Source organism: Dendropsophus ebraccatus, chromosome 14 (assembly GCF_027789765.1).
Source record: "Dendropsophus ebraccatus isolate aDenEbr1 chromosome 14, aDenEbr1.pat, whole genome shotgun sequence".
In the NCBI taxonomy this organism is placed as follows: Eukaryota; Metazoa; Chordata; class Amphibia; order Anura; family Hylidae; genus Dendropsophus; species Dendropsophus ebraccatus.
The window spans coordinates 22,304,214-22,325,647 of NC_091467.1; the positions used below are offsets into that span (position 1 = coordinate 22,304,214).

The following is a 21,434-nucleotide window of genomic DNA, read 5'->3' on the forward strand; positions in this document are numbered from 1 at the left end:
GATGGGAATTGTAGTTTTGTAACAGCTGGAGTGCTTGAGTTTGACACCAGTGAAGTAGAGATGAGCGAATACGATTCGATTGAGATGGTATTCGATCGAATATTACGGTATTCAAAAGATTTGAATACAATCGAGTAGTGTGGCGAATACGCGGGAAACATTCGAAAGCCCTCCCATCGCACTTGGTGCTTTTTTTTTTTATCCAATCACCATGCAGGGAGGCCGTGAGGGACCCTGGGAGTACGCACGGAGCGTGAAAATGGCGTCTACCCTCATTGGATGGCTGAACCACATGACCTCGAATCTTAAATGCTTGGCTCCCGCCTCTCAACCGCAGATGCGCTTTCAGCCTAGTCAGGGAAAGATCTTGGAGCAGGGAGAGATAGGTTTTAGTAGCGTTTTGGTTAGGCAGGCTTACTACAGAACCCAAAAGTCCTTTTCAGGGCTAATATTCAGCGAAAAAGTCATCTCTGATTTCAAAGCACTTCTCAGTGCTAAGAAATAGATGATATAACAGCAGCATCAGCAGGTGTATTCATTCCAGTACCGTGTGTGTACAAGTGACTTATAGTGTCCCTGGTTTAACCCACTAAGGGCACGTTAACGTCATACATACTGTTCCAGTAGCCCACTAAGGGCACCTGATATATACTGTTCCAATAGCCCACTAAGGGCACCTGATATATACTGTTCCAGTAGCCTAGTAAAAGGCACGTCATACATACTGTTCCAGTAGCCCAGTAAAAGGCACGTCATACATACTGTTCCAGTAGCCCAGTAAAAGGCACGTCATACATACTGTTCCAGTAGCCCAGAAAAAGGCACGTCATACATACTGTTCCAGTAATGTTCGTACAGCATGACACGCGTGAATAACATGACGCTCTACAGACGCACATTGGAATCATGTATGTAACGCTACACAAGAAATACAAACGAAATGTGTGAACATTGCCATAAACGTTCGCAAATATTTTTCCTTCGCAACTGCGGAGAGTGGCATTATACTGCAATTTTGGGGTGTTAGGTCCACCCAGGCATGCTCCCCCTAATGTCCCAGTGTCATTCCGGAGGTGTTGGCATCGTTTAGGGAGGTTTCATGGGGGACTTGGTGACCTCCAAGTGGTCGAATTTTGATTTCCAAGTGGTGAGAATTTTTTTCCCATAGACTATAATGGGATTGAATATTTGTTTGAATAGTCGAATCTCGGTGCCTGTTCGATTCGAATTCTCGAAAGTCGAATATTTCACTACTTGCTCATCTCTACAGTGAAGCCTACCTGTCATCTGACATCACTTACATTGTGAGGCCATCTTGATCACATGACACGGGGGAGAAAGTACTAAGTGCAGGCTTCTCCTGCCTCACTTTGAGCAGTAGTGATCTGAACACCCAGACCCCAACCAAAACTTTTGATATGACGGGTGAGGCTTGGGGGTCTTGTGAAGCGCCTGTAAAACAAATGCAGAACTTATTTTTTGGGGCAGTAGTCCATGAATCCTCATTTAGGGTGCCTTCGCACGTGCCGTATCGCTGCGTATTTAACGCTGCGTTTTTGCTGCAATTTTTACATGCGCGTTTTGATTTTCACATGATTTTCATGTGAAAATCATAACTGGCATGTAAAAAAATCGCACCAAAAACGCAGCGGAAAAAACGCAGCAATACAGTACGTGTGAAGCTACCCTAAGCGAGTCGTCTTTTCCTGTTCTTTTTGGTGCACACAACATTAAAGGGCAACTCCAGCTAATCTTTTTTTTCTTTCAAATCAATTGGTGCCAGAAAGTGCCAGAAATTTGTAAGATTTTTTTTTTTGTAAGATTTTTTTTAAAGCAAAGGTACCATCAGGTACATTCGCTTTAAAGGGAACCAATCAGCCCAATTGGGCTGATATGGTTCCCTGGAGCAATGTATGAAGCTCCAGCAGCAAAATGACTTTTATTCCCCCGGCTCGTGACAGACACGGGCGGGGAAGTAGTCATCTGGACGTCTCCCTGCCCGTGTCTATTCAGCGCGCTCCGCGGGAATGATTGACAGATTGAGAGAGGTCAGTTACAGGCAGAGCGCTGTGACTAGTCACGGGCACCATGCCGGGGGTTAAGCACTGGAGGCGGGTCGGCGCCAATGGGAGGAAACCCCCGCACCCCTCCATGACACAGCTCCATTAGAATTAGCTTCACTCTCAGCCCGATGCACTTGATTAGAACAGCGTTGTACACAGGAACCGGGCCGCAGCACTGGCTTCCCCGAGCCGTTCTATACATGTGCAATACTTAAAGTGTCACTGTCGTGAAATTTTTTTTTGCAGAAATCAATAGTCCAGGCGATTTTAAGAAACTTTGTAATTGGGTTTATTATCCGAAAAATGCATTTTTATCATCAAAAAGCAGTTTGAAGCTCTCCCCCCTGTCTTCATTGTTCTCCTATGGAGAGAGCTAAAGAAAAGACCAAAACAGGACAACAAAGAGTTAATCTACAAATCCCTCACCCGTTATCTGTTCTGACCATCACCAGTGACCTGTCTGAGCTCAGATTACTGTTATCTGCTTTCTGCTGCCGGCTAACTCTCTCCTTCCTCCTCCCCCCTCCCCTCTCCCTAGAGCAGACAGGGTACGTCTCCTGCAACAAGTCACAATTTTCAGATTTTTCAGAGTGGATGAAAAAGAGGAAGGAGGGGGGGACCTGGGAAAAGGCTTTTTACATGCAGATAATGGCAGATTTGGCTAATAAACCCAATTACAAAGTTTCTTCAAATCGCCTGGACTATTGATTTCTGCAAAAAAAAAAAATACGACAGTGACTCTTTAAAGTGAATGTAATAGAAATACATTACAAATCTCTGGAACTTTCTGGCACCAGTTGATTTGAAAGAAATGTTTTTTTTTCTTGCTAGAGCTGCCCTTTAAAAAAAAAAGTGCCCTGCATTTGATTACCAGTGGCTGCAGAAGTTGGATGCAGCCCTAGGGAGTCCTGGAAAACATGGGTACATCCTTTGGCCTATAGCTGTATCAATGTTTTCCAAGGCTCCCTAGGACTGCATCCAATGGCAATCAAATGCTGAACGCTCAAGTTCAGACAGACCCGAGTGTGCTCAAGGTTCACTCTACTAAGAAACTTGCTGCCTTATGGCCACATTTTGAGTGTGTGCACACTGCTTAAAAGAGACGGAAACTCCGTCGTGTAACTCCTCGTCGTGTAAGACTCTATTCTATGTACGGGGGGATTCCTTCCTCCATCCAAAGAATGAACTTGATCATTCTTTGGGCGGAGGATGGAATCTGCCCGTGCATAGAATGGAGTCTATGACATGGCCAGAGACGCATGCGCCTGTCCGCGAGCGACAGATTACGCGATGGAGTTTCCGTCTCTTTAAGGCAGTGTGGACATACCCTTACCCAGGCTGTAGGTGTAAGGGCCCTATTCCACCGGATGATTATCGTTCAGATTATCGTTAAATCGTTCGAATCTAAACGATAATCGTTCGTTTGAAATGCAGTTAACGATTAACGACCGAACGAGAAATCGTCGATCGCTTCATAATGCTCCTATTCCACGAGTCGTTTGGAGGAGCAAACGAGCGCTATTAGCGCTCGTTTGCTCCTCGTTCCCCGCTCGCTGCCGCCGCTATTCAACGTGGCTGCAGCGAGCGGGTGAGTGCGGGAGGGGCTGCTCGGAGGATCGCTGATCGTCCGGGCAGCCCATAGGATATAGCAGCATCTGCTGCCGACGCTCTTATTCAACGGAGCGACGGCAGCAGATCGCTGCTATATCAGTCGCTTGTTTTTCAACATGTTGAAAAACAAGCGGCTGCAACGATCAGCCGACATGAACGATGTCGGCTGATCGTTGCACTCTATTCCATGAGACGAATATCGTTCGTAGCGGCCGATATCGGCTGAATACGAACGATATTGCTCCTTTAAACGACCCGTGGAATAGGGGCTTAAGACCTGGACCTATTTTTATCGTTGCTCGTTCGCAAAACGTTCGCAAATCGTTCGCATTGAATAAGACATCGTTCGGTCGTTCGCAATAGATACGAACGCAATAGCGAATAAATAGCGAAGAAAAACGATCGCAATTACGATCATAAGTAACGATTATCGTTCCATGGAAATGAGTGAACGTTTTCAGGTCTTTCGCAATAGCGGTCGTTTGGTGGAATAGGGCCCTAAGGCTAGGTTCACACCACAGTTTAGTATCCTGTTGAACGGTACTGTTTGTTTTGTTAAGGAAATTTGCAGGATGCAACAGAACACAAAAATGATGCGATTTCCTTCTTGTGTAACAGGATAGGCACTCTTCCAGGGGGGATGTGAGATCATCTCTGTGTCTCCAGTGCCATGCGCCCATATTCCAGTCCGATCGGTCGGCATTTGATTACTAGTGGCTACAGAAGTTGGATGCAGCCCTGGGTAAAACATGAATACAGCCACATATATATACAGACTTGAATAAGTCTCTCCATGTGTGTTTCTGTATGTCTGTCGTGCCATTTTGGGTCTTTTTGTACATCCTAACAATTGTAATATATGTATAGAATGTTTTATCATCAATTAGTTTGTTTTTGGTACAACTACTATAGTTGTGTGGGTTTTCTATTTGATATGAGGACTCGACAGTCCTTTACTTCCTAGATCACTTGATCACACATAAATAATTGGTATAGGAGTGAATAAAGTTATGGATGTAGACGGCACTGTGTGGCAATAGCTCCGGTGGATGCACAGCCTCAAGGAGTCGGCTCCAATGAAATCCAAAATATGAAAATGATAAGGCGGCACTCCAGGAATAGTCAATAAGACAGTCAATTTATTCACCCATAATGTGCAATACAACGTTTCAGTTTCTCAATGAAACGTTGTATTGCACATGATGGGTGAATAAATGCCGTCTTATTCAATACCCCTGGAGTGCCGCCTTATCGTTTTCTTATTTTGAAATAGGAGTGGATACTGTCAAGTGGAACTAGTGTGTCTAAACTCCTCTGTATCCTGTTTTAGAGGTTGCTTTATTATTTATTATGATATTGCAAAAAATATAAGAAAATATCCAACTCTGTCAGCTGTTAGAGTTGGATTTTCACTGGGCTGACATAAGGGAAAAGGAGTAGGGAGTTATCATTACTTTCATTCCAAAACCAGAGAAAGCAGACAGCACTATCTGTGCCTAGATCATTTACAGCAAAAGCAGGGAGGCAGAGCTTTCTGTGGCTACATTATATACAGGGAGAGACAAGGAGGCAGTGCTATCTCTGCCTACATTACATACAGGGAGAGACAAGGAGGCAGTGCTATCTCTGCCTACATTACATACAGGGAGAGACAAGGGAGGCAGTGCTATCTCTGCCTACATTACATACAGGGAAAGACAAGGAAGGCAGTGCTATCTGTGCCTACATTATATACAGGGAGAGGCAAGGAGGCAGTGCTATCTGTGCCTACATTATATACAGGGAGAGGCAGGAAGGCAGTGCTATCTGTGCCTACATTATATACAGGGAGAGGCAAGGAGGCAGTGCTATCTGTGCCTACATTACATACAGGGAGAGACAAGGAGGCAGTGCTATCTCTGCCTACATTACATACAGGGAGAGACAAGGGAGGCAGTGCTATCTCTGCCTACATTACATACAGGGAGAGACAAGGGAGGCAGTGCTATCTCTGCCTACATTACATACAGGGAGAGACAAGGGAGGCAGTGCTATCTGTGCCTACATTACATACAGGGAGAGGCAAGGAGGCAGTGCTATCTGTGCCTACATTATATACAGGGAGAGGCAGGAAGGCAGTGCTATCTGTGCCTACATTATATACAGGGAGAGGCAAGGAGGCAGTGCTATCTGTGCCTACATTATATACAGGGAGAGGCAAGGAGGCAGTGCTATCTGTGCCTACATTATATACAGGGAGAGGCAGGAAGGCAGTGCTATCTGTGCCTACATTATATGCAGGGAGGCAGTGCTATCTGTGCTTACATTATATACAGGGAGAGATAAGGAGGCAGAGCTATCTGTGCTTACATTATATACAGGGAGAGACAAGGAGGCAGTGCTATCCGTGCATACATTATATACAGGGAGAAGCAGGACTATCTTGTCCCTACCTCATTTACAGGGAGAAGCAGGACTACCTACATAATTTACAAAGGAAGAAAAGAAAGCAGTACCCTCAGTGCCTATACCATTTTACTAGGAGGAAGGTGGGCAGTACTATCTGTGCTAGGCCTCCCGATTTACCCCATACATACAGAATCATAAACCGAACATAAAATCCCAATAAATAGAAGAGAACGTGTTCATAAAACTCAATAAACTTTAATTTAAAAAAATGCAACAGATGGCTCCGATGATCAGAGCTGAATATACATGGTCTGTCCCACACAGAGACAGATGAGGATGAAGACTGGGTTCTTGCGTAGATCCATGTGAAATCTTACATCCAATAAGATATACGGTATCGATATACATACAGACGTACGGAGTTAACAATGCTATGCAGCGGTATAGAATGCACAGCACATTACTACATGGGCCTGAACTGCAACTGCAAGTGTTCCAATTCTCTTGAAAAGTCATACCAGATGTTTCTAGGGCAGTGCTTCTCAATTCCAGTCCTCAGGCCTCACCAACAAGTCATGTTTTGAGGATATCCCATACAAAGAACTCCAGTGATTAGACCTGATGCACTGACTATAATTATATCACCTGTGAAATACTAAGGAAATCCTCAAAACATGACCTGTTGGTGAGGCCTGAGGACTGGAATTGAGAAGCACTGTTCTAGGGAATCGTAACACTTGGAAAGAACTAGATTTCTCGATTTGTACTGTATATTTGCTCATCTCTACTTGTAGTTGTGCTATTGCTTATGGTACCGCACTGCAACTAAACCTAAAGATAATGTACCATCAGGTACATTGCTTAATTTTTTTTTACATGGATAGACTGGCGCCGGGATGCCGATGCCACAGGCCTATTTTTGAACCGCAGCCCCCTTCCTGCACATGGCGCACCATCCTGGCCTGAAGCACTGGAGACGGGCCTGTCCGCCCCCAGTGTGATGAAAATCCCTCCCCTCTGTGACGCCGCTCCATTAGAATCAATAGAGCCACATCACAGAGGGGAGGGGGTTTTGTCACACTTGGTTCCAGTGGGCACACCTCCAGTGCTTTAGGCCTGGCCGGTGCTCGGGATCAGCCTGGCGCCGTGTGGGGGAACAGGTGACAGGATTCCCCAGGTCCATTAATGGGTGTGGGTCCTCCGTATACCAATCTAAGTTTTAATACACATCACATTAAGTTCTTTAAAAACTTTTCCTTGTCTACACAGATCATACTGGTAAGAATGTGTACTCTTCCATAGTAATTGTAGGGATGGAAATCAGTCTGTTTCAATATAAGAGTGCATTCACACGTACAGGATCTGCAGCAGATTTGATGCAATGTTCAATTATTTAGATCAAATCTGCTGCGGATCCGCAGCATAAAATCCGCTGCGATACAGTGTGTGTGAAGTTACCCTAATGTATTTATAATATACTCAAGGGGTCTTCATACAAATGATGGTGACATTGCCATAGTGAATGGTGAAATAGAATACTGTACATGTAAAGAACTAAAGCAGGGGTAGGGAACCTTGGCTCTCCAGCTGTTGCAAAACTACAACTCCCATCATGCCTGGACAGCAGTTGTAGTTTTGCAAAAGCTTTAGCTTTGGCTGTCCAGGCATGATGGGAGTTGTAGTTTTGCAACAGCTGGAGGGCCTAAGGTACCCTACCCCTAAACTAAAAGAACATTGTTGTATAAAAAAAAATACAAATATAACAGAGGCGATATACAGTCATAAAATTATCTTTTCATGAAGTTCTTCTCCAAGGCTGAGGAAGTGCGCTGGATGCCATGAATATTGCGCTTCACTCTGTCCTCCAGCGAGGAGGAGGCGGCACTATCCAGCTTCATCTGACTGTAAAGGGGCAGAGATAGAGAAGTCAGGACATGGGATACTCAATAACAGGACCTTTGTAATACCGCCCCCTCCATACTTACTGTAAGAATTTGCTGTCTTTTTTGTGATGCTCCTTCTTTTCATCATTCTCCTCCTCTTGTTTGTATTTGCGAACATTACTTTCCCTATCTTTCTCCCTCTGCCGGGCGTCTTCCATCATCTCCAGCCGGCGCCGCTCTAGCTCTTCAGCTGAGAGTTTCCTGCAGTGCAAGCAAGACATCAATGGTGAACTCCCATCGGTATATAAAAGAGACCTGATTGTCTTCTGTTCTATACATTGTTAAAAACTTTCAACACAGGAGGCTGCAATTACACTTTACCATCTACAGGATAGAGCATAACAACCTGTTCGATATGGGGGCGGGGGTATCCACCACTGGGACCCCCTTTGATCGCAAGAACAGAGGAAAATTGCCCTCCCAAATGATCAGTTAGACCTCTACTGATCAGCTTGTTATCCTCAATCATGTGGATTTTGAAGATGGGAATATCCATTTAGGGTACGTTCACACGTACCGTATCTGCAGATTTGACGCTGTGAGTTCGCACCAAAATCCGCTGCGGATACTTTCCCACTCACTTCAATGCAATGACATACTCGCAGCGGGAGCCCCCAAAGCAAGCTGAAGGGGACCCGGTAAAGTATGTACCCGGGCGGTATGGTTTGGTAAGGCCTTTGACTTCGACATATTCGCAGCAGGATGACATCCCGCCGCAAATATATAATTCCATTGAAGTGAATGGGAAGGTATCCACAGCAGATTTCGCTGCTATTGGCAGCGTGAAATCCGCTGCGGATACGGTACGTGTGAACGTACCCTTAATGTACATTAGTTCTAAGCAAATGACACAAGTAAATGTCAAAAGGGGTATTGTCTCTTAAAACGAATGTACCATTAGGTACATCGCTTTAAGTTTTTTTATTCATGAATGGATCGGCGGCGGCACAGGGATGCTGGTGGCACGATCCATTTTTTTAACCACCACTTGATTCCTAAGCACCGGCCCAGCATGAAGCACTGGGCGTGGGCCCACCAGCCCCCAGTGTGATGAAACCTCCTCCCCTCTGTGACGCAGCTTCGTTGATTCTAATGGAGCCGCATCACAGAGGGGAGGGGAGGGGAGATAGTCACACTGGGGACGTGGACCCAACCCCAGTGCTTCATGCCAGCCTGTGCCCGGGAATAGACTGGCGCTGTGTGTGGAAAGCAGGCAAAGGTTCAAAAAAAAAAAAAAAGGACCATGCTACCCGAACCCCTGCACCGGTCTGTTTATGTGAAAAACCCAAAGCAATGTACCTAGTGGTGAATTCGCTTTAAAGTGGTACTCATTAACAAGAGAAAGTACAACCCATAATCACTTAACATGTTCTCCCAAGTATCCTCCTCTGATGTGTATGGGTCTCCCGCCTCTACTTCAGACTTATCTTGGCAGTGACAGCCCGCTCAGCCAATCACTGGCTATGGGGTTGTCCAGCTATAGTAATTGGCTGGGCGGGCTGTCACTGCCAAGATAAGCAAGAAATTTTTTACGGGAAATGCTTATAAAGTGCTTTTTCCCTGCACTTACTACTGCATCAAGACTTTACTTCCTGGACAAAATGGTGATGTCACTTCCTGGATAACATAGTGATGTCACTTCCTGGATAACATGGTGATGTCACGCCCCGACTCCCAGAGCTGTGCGGGCTGTGGCTGCAGGAGAGGATGATGGCAGAGGGATGCTCAGTGTCCCTCCAGTGCCCTGTGTCCCTCAGTGTCCCCCTGCCATCATCCTCTCCAGCAGCCACAGCCCGCACAGCTCTGGGAGTCGGGTGGTGACATCACCATTTTATCCAGGAAGTGGCGCCTTGGTGCAGCAGTAAGTGCAGGGAAAAAAGCACTTTGTGAGCATTTCCCATTATAAGTGTATATTGGTGATTTGTATAACTTTTGGGGGGGCAATACAATACTTTAATAAAAAAATTTTGCCAGACTTCTCCTTTAAGCAGGATGTATGACTAGTGGTAGTTATCTACAGGCAGATATGTCGCTGCATACTGCAGTGTACCCATAGTACCCAAGGGGCCTTCTCCAATATATGTCAGCATACCAAAATGCCAGTATACTGACAAAAAAAAAAAACAACACACTTCATAATATATCATATTATGAAGGACAAACCTTTAACACTAAAGATTGATGCACTGGCTCATCTATCAACAAAACAACAAAATCAAATACATGAATGAGAGATTCAGGTGAACTGGTAACATCACAATCACGTGTGTGACCCAAGCTAAATTTACAGTGTTTACGGTGCACTCACTTAGTATAGCCAGACACTTTCTGTCTTCTGTACCTTTCTTCTTTCTTTGGGGATGGACTCCTCCTATATTTCCGATCAGTCCTAGATTTGTCCCTGAAATATTAAGGCGCAAAATCAGTCCGCCAAGACTTTGGCGGCTTGAGTTATCCTTCACCACTGTAAATAACCTTCGTAGTAGTATTAGTAGCAGCCAGGAGTTTACACACAGGCATCCGGTGATGGGAAGAATACGACAGACCCATAGACATTCCTCTTTTTAAATGCCACCACCAGCCTGTAGTACAGGGGTAGGGAACCTTGGCTCTGCAGCTGTTGCAGAACTACAACTCCCATCATGCCTGGACAGCCAAAGCTTTAGCTCTGGCTGTCCATGCATGATGGGAGTTGTAGTTTTGTAACAGCTGGAGAGCAAGGTTCCCTACCCCTGCTGTAGTATAATAAGAGTGGGGTCTATTATAAACTATGCCTGTTTATGATCATGACACAGATACTCACTGCACTCTATCGTGATGAGGACTTCTTAAGCGACCTCTGTGTCTGTCCTGTTCTGCTGGTTCGTCCCTTCTGTTACTTTTACTGGATTCCCGGATCTAGAAAATGAATTACATTTATAAAATAGACAGAACGGTTTCTCTTTCTAGACTCTTAACAGTTATATATCAAGCCGCTGTATATAGAGTTGAATTTGTTATTTAAAGTCTCTTGTTTAGGATAATATATCTTCATACATTTTACAGCAGTCTTATGTAAAACCACTAATAAGATTCTGATATGATAGGCAAAGGTCCTTCAAAAGGGTATTGCACTCAAAACATAACTTTTCATATGTTACTGCTCATGGTGAGACTAACAATTCCTTCCATACTTGTTATCTATTCAGTCTCCTTCCCCCAGTTCTCAGCTGCTGCTTTCTGCTGAGGACACAAAAAACACTGTGTGAGTTTTTCTCTCCGTCTCCCCCTCCCTTCTAAAACGGCTGATGTAAACAAGTCCCTATCTGCAACTTTGTAGCAACTCTGTAATGCAGGGAGGATTAATCACAGTGAGTTCATCAGCAACTTGACCTCAGAATAACCCTCCCAGCATGACAAAGAAGTTACAATGTTACAGATACAGACAGTCAGGGAGATGGAAAGAGAAAAGCTCACACACAGAGTTTTGTGCCTTCAGCAGAAAGCAGCAGCTCAGAACTGAGGGGAGGAGACTGAATAGAAAATAACAAGTACGGAAGGAATTGTTAGTGTCACCATGGACAGCAACATTTGAAAAGTTAGATTTGAGTGGTATACCCTTTAAAAGGGTTATTCAGGATTACAAAAAACACAGCTACTTTCTAGCTACACAGCACCACCGCTATCGTCAGGTTATGTGTTCTATTACACTTCAGTTCCATTCAATCGAATAGAGCTGCAAAACCACACCCAAACTGACTACAAGTGTGGCGCTGTTTGTGGAAGGATGGTTCTGTATATCCAACAATGGTGCCAAGTGAGGTAAAATAAATAAGGTAGAATCATACCAGTAGTCCATAGCCTGGAGTCTTCTGACGAACTGGAGGAGATGGGGAATGTTGTCGATGTTTGGGAGCCCTAAAACAAGTAGACAGAACAAACTTAGACATTCTGATGCAATGCTTTACAGTAAGGGCCTGTTCCCACTACAGAATTGGCACAGAAATTCTGTGCGGGAATCCCTGCGTGCAGACTCGGCACTGAATCTTTGAGCAGAGAGGAGCTGAGAGCGGAAGCGCACAGGCTTCATATGGAATTTCAGTGCCAATTCCGTAGTGTGAATTGGCCCTAAAGACAATACAATCCTCAGGATCTGGGATACAAGTCTGACCTGCTTCTGGTTCTGTCCTCCTGATCACTGCCACTCTCTTCATCGCTGCTGCTGCTCCTGCTGGAACTCGATCGTCTCTCCTTCTTTCTCTTTTTTTTTTCCTTCTTCTTCTTTTTGCTCTTTTTATCCAGACTACTTTGGAGCTACAAAAAAAAGTAATGAATTTGAATAACCCGATATTTATGAAAGCAATAAAAGTATCAGATGACCTTGGATTTTCCTCTTATCATTATATTTTAGTGTTAGTGTGGAACGCCGTCCCAGTCCTTTTGTTATCAATTTCAGGCAACCCTTTTCACTGAACAAGCCCCCCCCGGTGACTAGATAATAGCAGGGTGTCCCAGCTGCCGGTGCAGACAATGACTTTGACTATCATTTGGCGAGTGGTCACTTTCCTTGCAGAGTGTACCTTTCATATCAACGGGTGTGTGAATAATCCACAGGCCAATGGTCATGCAGAGCGGGAGCCTATTGTGACACGCGCCTCCAGTCATGGCAAATTATGGTAAAAGAGGCCCCGAGGAATACCGCCATGTGTAAATGCAAAGAGGTTGTCAGAAAAGAAAAACTCTTTATAAAAATAAAAACAAAACTTCCATTACCATACCGTAAAAATGACATGCTAAATGTGTTCTATGGGTCGGTGCACTTCCAGCTATAGAAAAAAAAAATTATTTTATGAAAAGTTTTAAAAAAGTAAAAAATCTGTGCCTCAGCAAGTTCTGCCCACGACCGTATTTCCCTGAAAAGAAGACAGTGTCTTATATTAATTTTTGCTCCCAAAAACGCGCTAGGTCTTATTTTCAGGGGGCGTCTTATTTTTCCCCATGATGAAGAATTTACATGTCACATGCACAGCAAGGAAAGAACATACGGTATGGCGTCTTCCGGCCACCAGGGGGAGCTCACCACAGCACAATGCTACAGCACAGCAGGGACGGCGTATGGTATGGCTGTTTCTGGACACCAGGTAGAGCTCACCACTGCACACTTGTACAGCACAGCAGGAACAGCGTATGGTACGGCTGCAGGCGAGGGGTTTAACAGTAGACTGTGCAACTCTACATTTGCCGGTAGGGGACAACGGGGATGGCGGCAGGCGAAGGACCTCTAAATGCCTTGCCTGCATATTTACAAATGACGGCCATGGAACAGAACATCAGGGTTGGCGGAAGGTGACAGTCTTCGTGTCCTGCATGCAGCTGCTCTGCAATGGATGTGAAGGTAGGGGACAACAGTGGTGGGCTAAAAAGAATCCAGCAAAAGCTCTACTAGGTTTCAGGGGATGTCTTATTTTCAGGGAAACAGAGTATAACTTTTTTATTATTTTTCAACTATACATCTTTCCGCTGTGATCTGTAATTTTTAACTACCACCATCAGTAGTTTCCATGGGACTTTTTTTCATCACTTTTTTTCCTATTTTTTTCTGAGATGTGACCAAAAATCTAGTATTTATTTTTTTCATGCATTTACACCATCAACCATGCAATTTCGTAGATCAGGCAGTTTCACATACATATTTTTTTGCTTATTTAAAAAACTGGGAAGGCGCGAATTTTATACTAGGGGAGGGATTGGTTTTTATACTTTAGAATTTTTTTTCTTACATTTTTTTATGGGGACATTTATAAGCATTTAATATATTGCTTACATAAATCATTACAAAGCATAAGTTTATTATATCAGCACTCTAGTGGTACAATGTGCCATATGCAGACTCTACAAATATACGTCATGATAAAAGGCCAAAGATGATCCTTGCCTCTACCTTGGGATTGTGATGGATATACCCCTTTAAGTTTCGTATACATTTTTTCCTCTCTATGTGGAAGTATAAAAATATCCAAAAGGTCATCCTATGATTCTCTTTTCCTAGTTTTAGATACTGTATTGACCTTTTCCAATACTTTTATAAGGAAATAAAAAAAATAATAATTATGTGAATAGCTCCTCGGACAACAAAAGTGTTTAGGTGGTTACAGACTACAAATAAACCCAGTGCAGTCTGATCATACAGTAAAAACGTTAAAAACTGGTCAGACAAGGGATCTGTATGAATCCAGGCTTCCTTTATAGTGGTTGTTATACTGTAATCCGCAAGTGCAGCATTACACATACCAGTTCTCGTATCTTCTTCATTTTTACAGGATTCTTTAGAACTTCTCTTCTTTTCTCATCTTCTCTTTTTCTAAAGACAAAAAAAACATTAATGAATATAAAAGATAACTGGAGTTCAATTTTCTATTTCCCAAAATAGGCAAGTGGGTTTCTATATAATGTACTGTATATTATCAGGACAGGATCACACAGTGCTGGGATCTGTATAATGTACAGTGATCTCCTGACTGTAGATTATCAGGATCACACAGTGCTGGGATCTTTAGGTTGCAGTGAAATGATAGAATCAGAGATTTGATCAAATCATTAATGGGGTACTCCAGCGGGGAGGGGGGAGGTGGCTGAGGGAAAAGACATCCACTCACCTCCCCGGTTCCAGCGGTGGGTCCCGCATCGCGGCGCTCCGGTCCCCGGTCGCTTCCTGGTGTCTGACGCGGGCCCGAGACGATACGTCTCAGGTCCGCTCAGCCAGTCAGTGACAGAGGCGGGATCTGAGTGGACTGAAAACGGATCCCACCTCCTTCACAGATTGGCTGAGCGGACCCGAGACGTCATGTCTCGAGCCCGCATCAGACATTATGAAGCGGCCGGGAACCGGGCACCGGAGCGACGCGATGCGGGACCTGCCGCTGAAACCGGGGAGGAGGTGGCTGAGGGAAAAGACGTCCACTCAGCGAAAAAGTGCCCCCCCCCCGCTGGAGTACCCCTTTAAGGGATTTGAGAAATGATGAAATGACCGTGGCGTTCCTCATTTCCCTATGGAACTGATCAAATCACTGACCCCTTTCAGGGAAATGATGGAATAAACTCTATCATTTCCCCCTGCGACATAGAATTTTCTTACCATATTGCCTCTCTGCTCCCTATCCGCCTCCTCTCTGCTCCCCATTCTGCTTGTTTCCCCTGCTACATGCCTCCTGCTCCCCCAGCCTCTCCGCTCCCCACCGCTGTATGGCTGCCGGGAGGTGTGCCACTCCCTGTCCTGCAACATGCCTCCTGCTCCCCCGGCCCTTCCGCTCTGCTCCCCCGTCCGCCCCAACGCCATATGCCTGCCGGGAGGTGTGCCGCTCTGCTCCCCGTCCACCCCAACGTTGTATGCCTGTTGGAAGGTGTGCCGCTCTGCTCCCAGTCTGCCTCTGATCCCTGCTACCCCAGCCTGTCCGCTCTGCTCCCCATCCGCCCCCAACGCCATATGCCTGCCGGGAGGTGTGCCGCTCTGCTCCCCATCTCTCCCCCCGTCCACCCTGCTGCCATATGCCTGCCGGGGAGGTGTGCCACTCTGCTCCCCCGTCTGCCCTGCCGCCATATGCCTGCCAGAAGTTCCTGTCAGCCCCCCACCGCTATACACATGCCAGGGAGGCGTGCCGCTCTGCTCCCCCATCCGCCTCCGCCGCCAAACAGAGCCGGGCGACTCTTCGATCGTTTATTCCGTCATTTCCCTGAAAAGGGTCGGGCATTTGATCAAATCCCTAGGGAAATGATGGAATGGCGTGTTCATTTCATCATTTCCCAGGATTTGATCAAATCCCTGGATTCTATCATTTCACTGCAACATATATAATGTACACTGATCTCCTGACTGTAAATTATCAGGATCACACAGTGCTGGGATCTATATAATCTACAGTGATCTCCTGACTGTAGATTATCAGTATCACACAGTGTTGGGATCTATATAATCTACAGTGACTGTCGATTATAAGGACAGGATCAAACAGTGCGGGATCTATATAACGTACAGTGATCTCCTGACTGTAGATTATAACAGGATCACAGTGCTGGCCGTACATAATATAACAACAGATATAGTCACCTAATCATGAAGAGTGGATCCTCACGGATCTTGTTAGCAATATCTAAGGATGAGGCAGCTCCTGATGTACTGAAAATTGACCCCGGGAGTAGTCCAGTCTCGGTAGAAGGACCAGATTCTGGATCTTGCAGTTTATCAAGGATGAATTTGTCTACTGGCCGTCCAAGAAGGTATTCTTCTCTGTTCACCATCCCACCAGGCCCTTGGTACATCCAATCCAACTTTTCATCTTTTTTTCTGAAGAAGGCATCAAAACCAGACATTAACTCCTACTTACATCTAAGGCTAGGTTCACACTGCGGTTTTGTAATCCGTTTTTTCTTTCATCTGTTTTTTGCAAAAAACGGATGAAAAACTGATAAAAAAACAGATGCATTTGTGTGCATCCGTTTTGATCCGTTTTTTCCATTGACTTCCATTGTAAAAAAAAAAAACGGATCCGTTTTTTTAACGGACACAAAAATAGTGTCAGCTACGTTTTTGTGTCCGTCAAAAAAAAAAAACGGATCCTTTTTTTTTTTTTACAATGGAAGTCAATGGAAAAACGGATCAAAACGGATGCACACAAATGCATCCGTTTTTTTTCATCCGTTTTTTGCAAAAACGCAGTGTGAACCCAGCCTAAGCATCAATTGGTAAAACTGCATACATGCTGCAACAGTATTAGTGAATAGCAAATTCTTCACATCAAACATTTAACACTTCTTTCTCTCCTACTAAAATGGTAGGGGCTTGTGTTGGATTGTGTCACGTTAATCAAAAGTCTCATTTAAAGAGTACCTGTCATCATAGACACTGCCAAACTAGTGGCAGCGTCGGCTCCTAATCCAGACGTTTGAGTTTCCTTGGTAACGCACCAATGGAGGTCACACACATTTTTGTCAAGGGGGGTCCATTACCAAAGATACTCCGCGTTAGGAGTCGACACTGCCACTAGTCCGGCAGCATCTGTGCTGACAGATGCTCTTAAAAAAAAAAATAATTTTGCATGGTGGTAGCTTAGGTTTCACATTCACACTGTGGATGTCCAGCTACAAACAGGTCACAAGGGAGACCCTCGAAGCAAAGCATGAAACCATTAGACCTGTGGTCACAGCATCAGGATCATGAAATGTGCTGAGGAGTCTTGATTAAAATGGCACTGTCACTTAAAAAAACATGGTGTCAAACTTTTGATTGGTTGAGGTCTGGGTGTTCAGACCCTGACTGATCACCACAATGAGCTGGGGAAAGTGCATGCTAAGCTCTAATCTCTGTAAGTCTATGGGACCATCTGATGTCACGTGCACAGAGAGCAGGGGGAGAGGCACTCAGAACACCCACACCGATCAAAACTTCTGTCATGTCTTTTCTTTAAAGTGACAGGCACATTTTAACAGATGACTGATCTATCATCTGACAGCTATGTGTCCATTAAAGAAGTCCGGACATATTTAAAATTTGGCAGCCTCCAGGGGCAGGGGGGAATCTGATTACAAGTATGAACTTACCTCTCCCTGTGCCCATGAACTTACTGGCCTCGAGAGCCCCGCCGGGTTCCGGAATCTACGGCGCTGACACATCAAGACCCGGCTGATGGACTGGCCGCTCAGCCAGTTACTAGGGCGGGAAGCTCCAGTCACTAACTGGCTGACCAGCCAGTCCATCAGCCGGGACAGGCATGACTGCCAAAACTGACTGACGCTGCTTATCTCAATCTCACAATATGGTTTTTACAGTTTTTCAGGGTAAGAATGATTTGTCACAAAGGTGGCAGCATTCTCACTCATGGCAGCCTCTCACTTCACAGCTCCCGTATCCTCTGCATATCTCTGCATCTCCTCCCGGGCCCTCTCCTCCCTCAGCTCCCGCTGGAGCTCCTCAATCTTCTTCTGTTCCTGCTCATGTCTTTGCTCGGCTTTCCACACTTTCTCCACATTGCGCAGTGTCTGCGGATGCCAGCTCTTCTTCAGATTCTAAGGAAATAAACAGGTTTGACAGAAATGATTGATATGTATAGATCCATTCTTAATTTCTGAAATGTAACATGCAATGATCCAAAGAATTGTTGGACTTATTGAATTATTCTGAAAGCACCTTATGGCTGTTGCCCCTTTAACAGGCCTCATATCTACAGCAAGCCATAAAACAGACTGCTGTATATAGATTTATAGTGATCAATATTTCCAAGGATAAGATCTGATCTTGCTTAAAAAGTAGATTCAGTGAATTTTTCTGTTAAACGTGCCATTACTACACATGATGCTATTTAAAACGTTTTTTTCCCCAGGATCTCAAGATATTGTTTGATCACTTGTTGCTCCACCAGTGTGCCCCCCACTGCTCACATCTGAATGCTGTTAGAGCTGCAGCTTCATTCAAAGTCTATGGAACTGAGGGAGACAGTGAAGAATGCATAGACTGTGAATGTAGCAGAATCATGCATCATACACATTCAAATGAGTAATAGGGGACCCTGTTCCTCTGACAAGTGGGGGTCTCAGAGGTTGGTGCTTCAGTGATCAGACATTTATCAACTCCTTCCCACATAAGAAAATCTCCTAGACAAGGTGGCAGGGAGTCCTTCCACCCCCACCAGTACTTTGACACACACACACACACATATATATTTTTTTTTTTTTTTTTTTTTTGCTGAGAGTGGTAGTACTGTATATTACTGATCTCCAACCTCTTCAGCTACGGTGAAACGGCAAAATGCAAAACAGTAGGACATGCTGGCAGTTGTAGTACTATACACTGCTCATCTCCAACCTGTGACACTCAAGATACAAGGGGTAAAACTACAACAGTAATAAGTAGTCAAATGCTGAGAGTTGTAGTACTTTACACTGCTGATCTCCAACCTCTTCAGCTATGGTGAAACTACAACATGCAAAAGCATTAGGACATGCTGTGATATGGATTACTACAACAGTGATAAGCAGTCAGAGCATACTGGGAGTTGTAGTACTATACACTGATTATCTCCAGATATAGAAAACTACAACAGTGATAAGCAGTCAGAGCATGCTGGGAGTTGTAGTGCTATACACTGCTTATCTCCAGATATGGAAAACTACAACAGTGATAAGCAGTCAGGGCATGCTGGGAGTTGTAGTACTATACACTGCTTATCCCCAGATACGGATTACTACAACAGTGATAAGCAGTCAGAGCATGCTGGGAGTTGTAGTGCTATACACTGCTTATCTCCAGATATGGATTACTACAACAGTGATAAGCAGACAGGGCATGCTGGGAGTTGTAGTGCTATACACTGCTTATCTCCAGATATGGAAAACTACAACAGTGATAAGCAGTCAGGGCATGCTGGGAGTTGTAGTGCTATACACTGCTTATCTCCAGATATGGATTACTACAACAGTGATAAGCAGACAGGGCATGCTGGGAGTTGTAGTACTATACACTGCTGATTAACCTGTGACTTTTCAGCTAAGATACAACAGCTACAAGCAGTCAGGGCATACTAAGGATTGTAGTACTGCCGATCTCAAGCCTGTAACCCTCCAGCTATGGTGAATCAGCCATAAGCAGTCAGAGCATGCTGGGAGCTGTAGTCCCGCTTTCATATTACACAATATATATACATATATACAGTACCAGGTCCCCGCCTCCCATGGCTGAGCCGCCGCCGGTCCTCTCCCGGTCTTCACTTTAAACCAGGAAGGTAAATTCTCCGATAGGACTACACGTGACGTCACAAAGCTGAGCCGGAAACGGAAGGGACCAAGAACGTGGAACGCAAGTCAAAGGTCATGTGACTAGTTTAAAGGTCCGTGTCACGTGGGCAGCGTCAGATTACTGGAATGTGGGATTTGCCTGTTTGTTTGTTTTTTCTTTAGCCAATATGTGGCTTCCGCAGTGTTATCACACGTATGTTTCCATTGTATAGAAAGACGATCATGATGCAGGGGGACTGGACACCTAGGCTGTGGGCTGGGTCTAGAGCTGCCTCCTACATAAAGCAGCTGCTTCTGACTCCTCCTAGGATATATGATATATAAAGATATTGATGCAAGACCCCACGCATATCACTTTTAACATTCTGCTTCCCACTAGTGTAGATTTATGGGGTAAAATGACAGCAAAACAATTTGAAGGGGGCACCCGGATTTGAACCAGGGACCTCTCGATCTGCAGTCGAATGCTCTACCACTGAGCTATACCCCCTCTGCTGCTGTGCTGCCTCCTCTGTGTATACACAAGCCTGTGCAGAGGAGGAATTGTACAGGAATGTTCCCAAATTACTAAACATTACAGACTTGTTCTGGATCTGCTCTAGATGTTTCCCAACTAATTTCAACAGGAAAGTAAATAAAGGCGTCCATTTCCATCCTGTCGTGTACTGTGGCGGAGAGCGGTGGGGGACATCCAAGAGACTCCTGTGCCCTTCTGCTTAACCCCTAACTTTTTTTTCTTCTTTTAATTCCTTTATTTCTTTAGCAAAAAGATAAATTATACGTACGTCTCTTCACAAAGTATAAAAGGACAAATATACATCCATTGTGCAAAAACATACCAGTTCTCACATGACATTATTCCATGAAGAGTTCCCCTTTATCCAGACGGCGAAAAGGTGGAGAAGAAAAAAATAAATAATCAAGTAATAATGCTAATAATAATAAAAAATAAATAAATAATAATAGTCCCTACCAACGACTTATACCTATATCTTACATACCACTCCAAAATTTCTTATACGTGTACCCTAGACCGATAACCATTCAAATCTTTTAATAATCTTAACCCCTTAAGGTCAAAGCCAATTTTAGTTTTTGCACTTTTGCTTTTTCCACTTTATGTTTAAAAAGCCTTGCATTTTTTCACCTAGAGACCCACATGAGCCCTTATATTTTGCGAAACCAATTGTACTTTGCAATGACAGGCATTATTTTTCCATAAAATATGCTGCGAAACTGGAAAAAAATCATTAGCGCTGTCAAATTGAAAAAAAAAAAGGAATTTGTTTTGATTTCGGGGAGTTTTGCATTTACGCCGTTCGCCCTATGGTAAAACTGACTTGTTATGCATGTTCCTCAAGTTGTTACAATTACAACGATATATAACATGTATAACTTTTATTGTATCTGATGGCTTGTAAAAAATTCAAACCATTGTTAACAAATATATGTTCCTTAAATCGCTCCATTCCCAGGCTTATAGCGCTTTTATCCTTTGGTCTATGGGGCTGTGTGAGGTGTCATTTTTTGCGCCATGATGTGTTCTTTCTATCGGTACCTTGATTGCGCATATGCGACTTTTTGATCACTTTTTATTACATTTTTCTGGATTTGATGCGACCAAAAATGCGCAATTTTGCACTTTGGAATTTTTTAGCGCTTACGC

The 21,434-nt window shown here is 44.4% G+C and overlaps 1 protein-coding gene and 1 non-coding gene across 2 annotated transcripts; both read right to left on the reverse strand.

Moving 5' to 3' along the window:
* Positions 1–6,297: 6,297 nt before the first annotated feature.
* On the reverse strand, positions 6,298–19,815 carry CWC25 (CWC25 spliceosome associated protein homolog). Its single transcript, XM_069951555.1, has 10 exons — positions 19,689–19,815; positions 17,871–18,043; positions 16,089–16,325; positions 14,276–14,345; positions 12,156–12,298; positions 11,833–11,902; positions 10,809–10,903; positions 10,314–10,406; positions 8,048–8,206; positions 6,298–7,964 (listed from the first exon to the last, which is right to left on the reverse strand). The coding sequence occupies exons 1-10, from the start codon at positions 19,704–19,706 to the stop codon at positions 7,850–7,852; spliced, it is 1,173 nt and encodes a 390-aa protein (XP_069807656.1). The 5' UTR covers positions 19,707–19,815; the 3' UTR covers positions 6,298–7,849.
* A 371-nt stretch (positions 19,816–20,186) lies between these two features.
* Positions 20,187–20,258, reverse strand: TRNAC-GCA (transfer RNA cysteine (anticodon GCA)). Its single transcript has one exon. It is a non-coding gene; the product is annotated as a tRNA-Cys (tRNA).
* Positions 20,259–21,434: the final 1,176 nt, after the last annotated feature.

Bases quoted from the DNA above. Each gene is read 5' to 3' on its own strand.
- CWC25 (XM_069951555.1), bottom strand. The intron at 11,903-12,155 runs GTCAGACTTGTA...TACTTGTTTTAG, and splicing joins GAGGACAGAACCAGAAGCAG to GGCTCCCAAACATCGACAAC. The intron at 7,965-8,047 runs GTAAGTATGGAG...GCCCCTTTACAG, and splicing joins AAAGACAGCAAATTCTTACA to TCAGATGAAGCTGGATAGTG.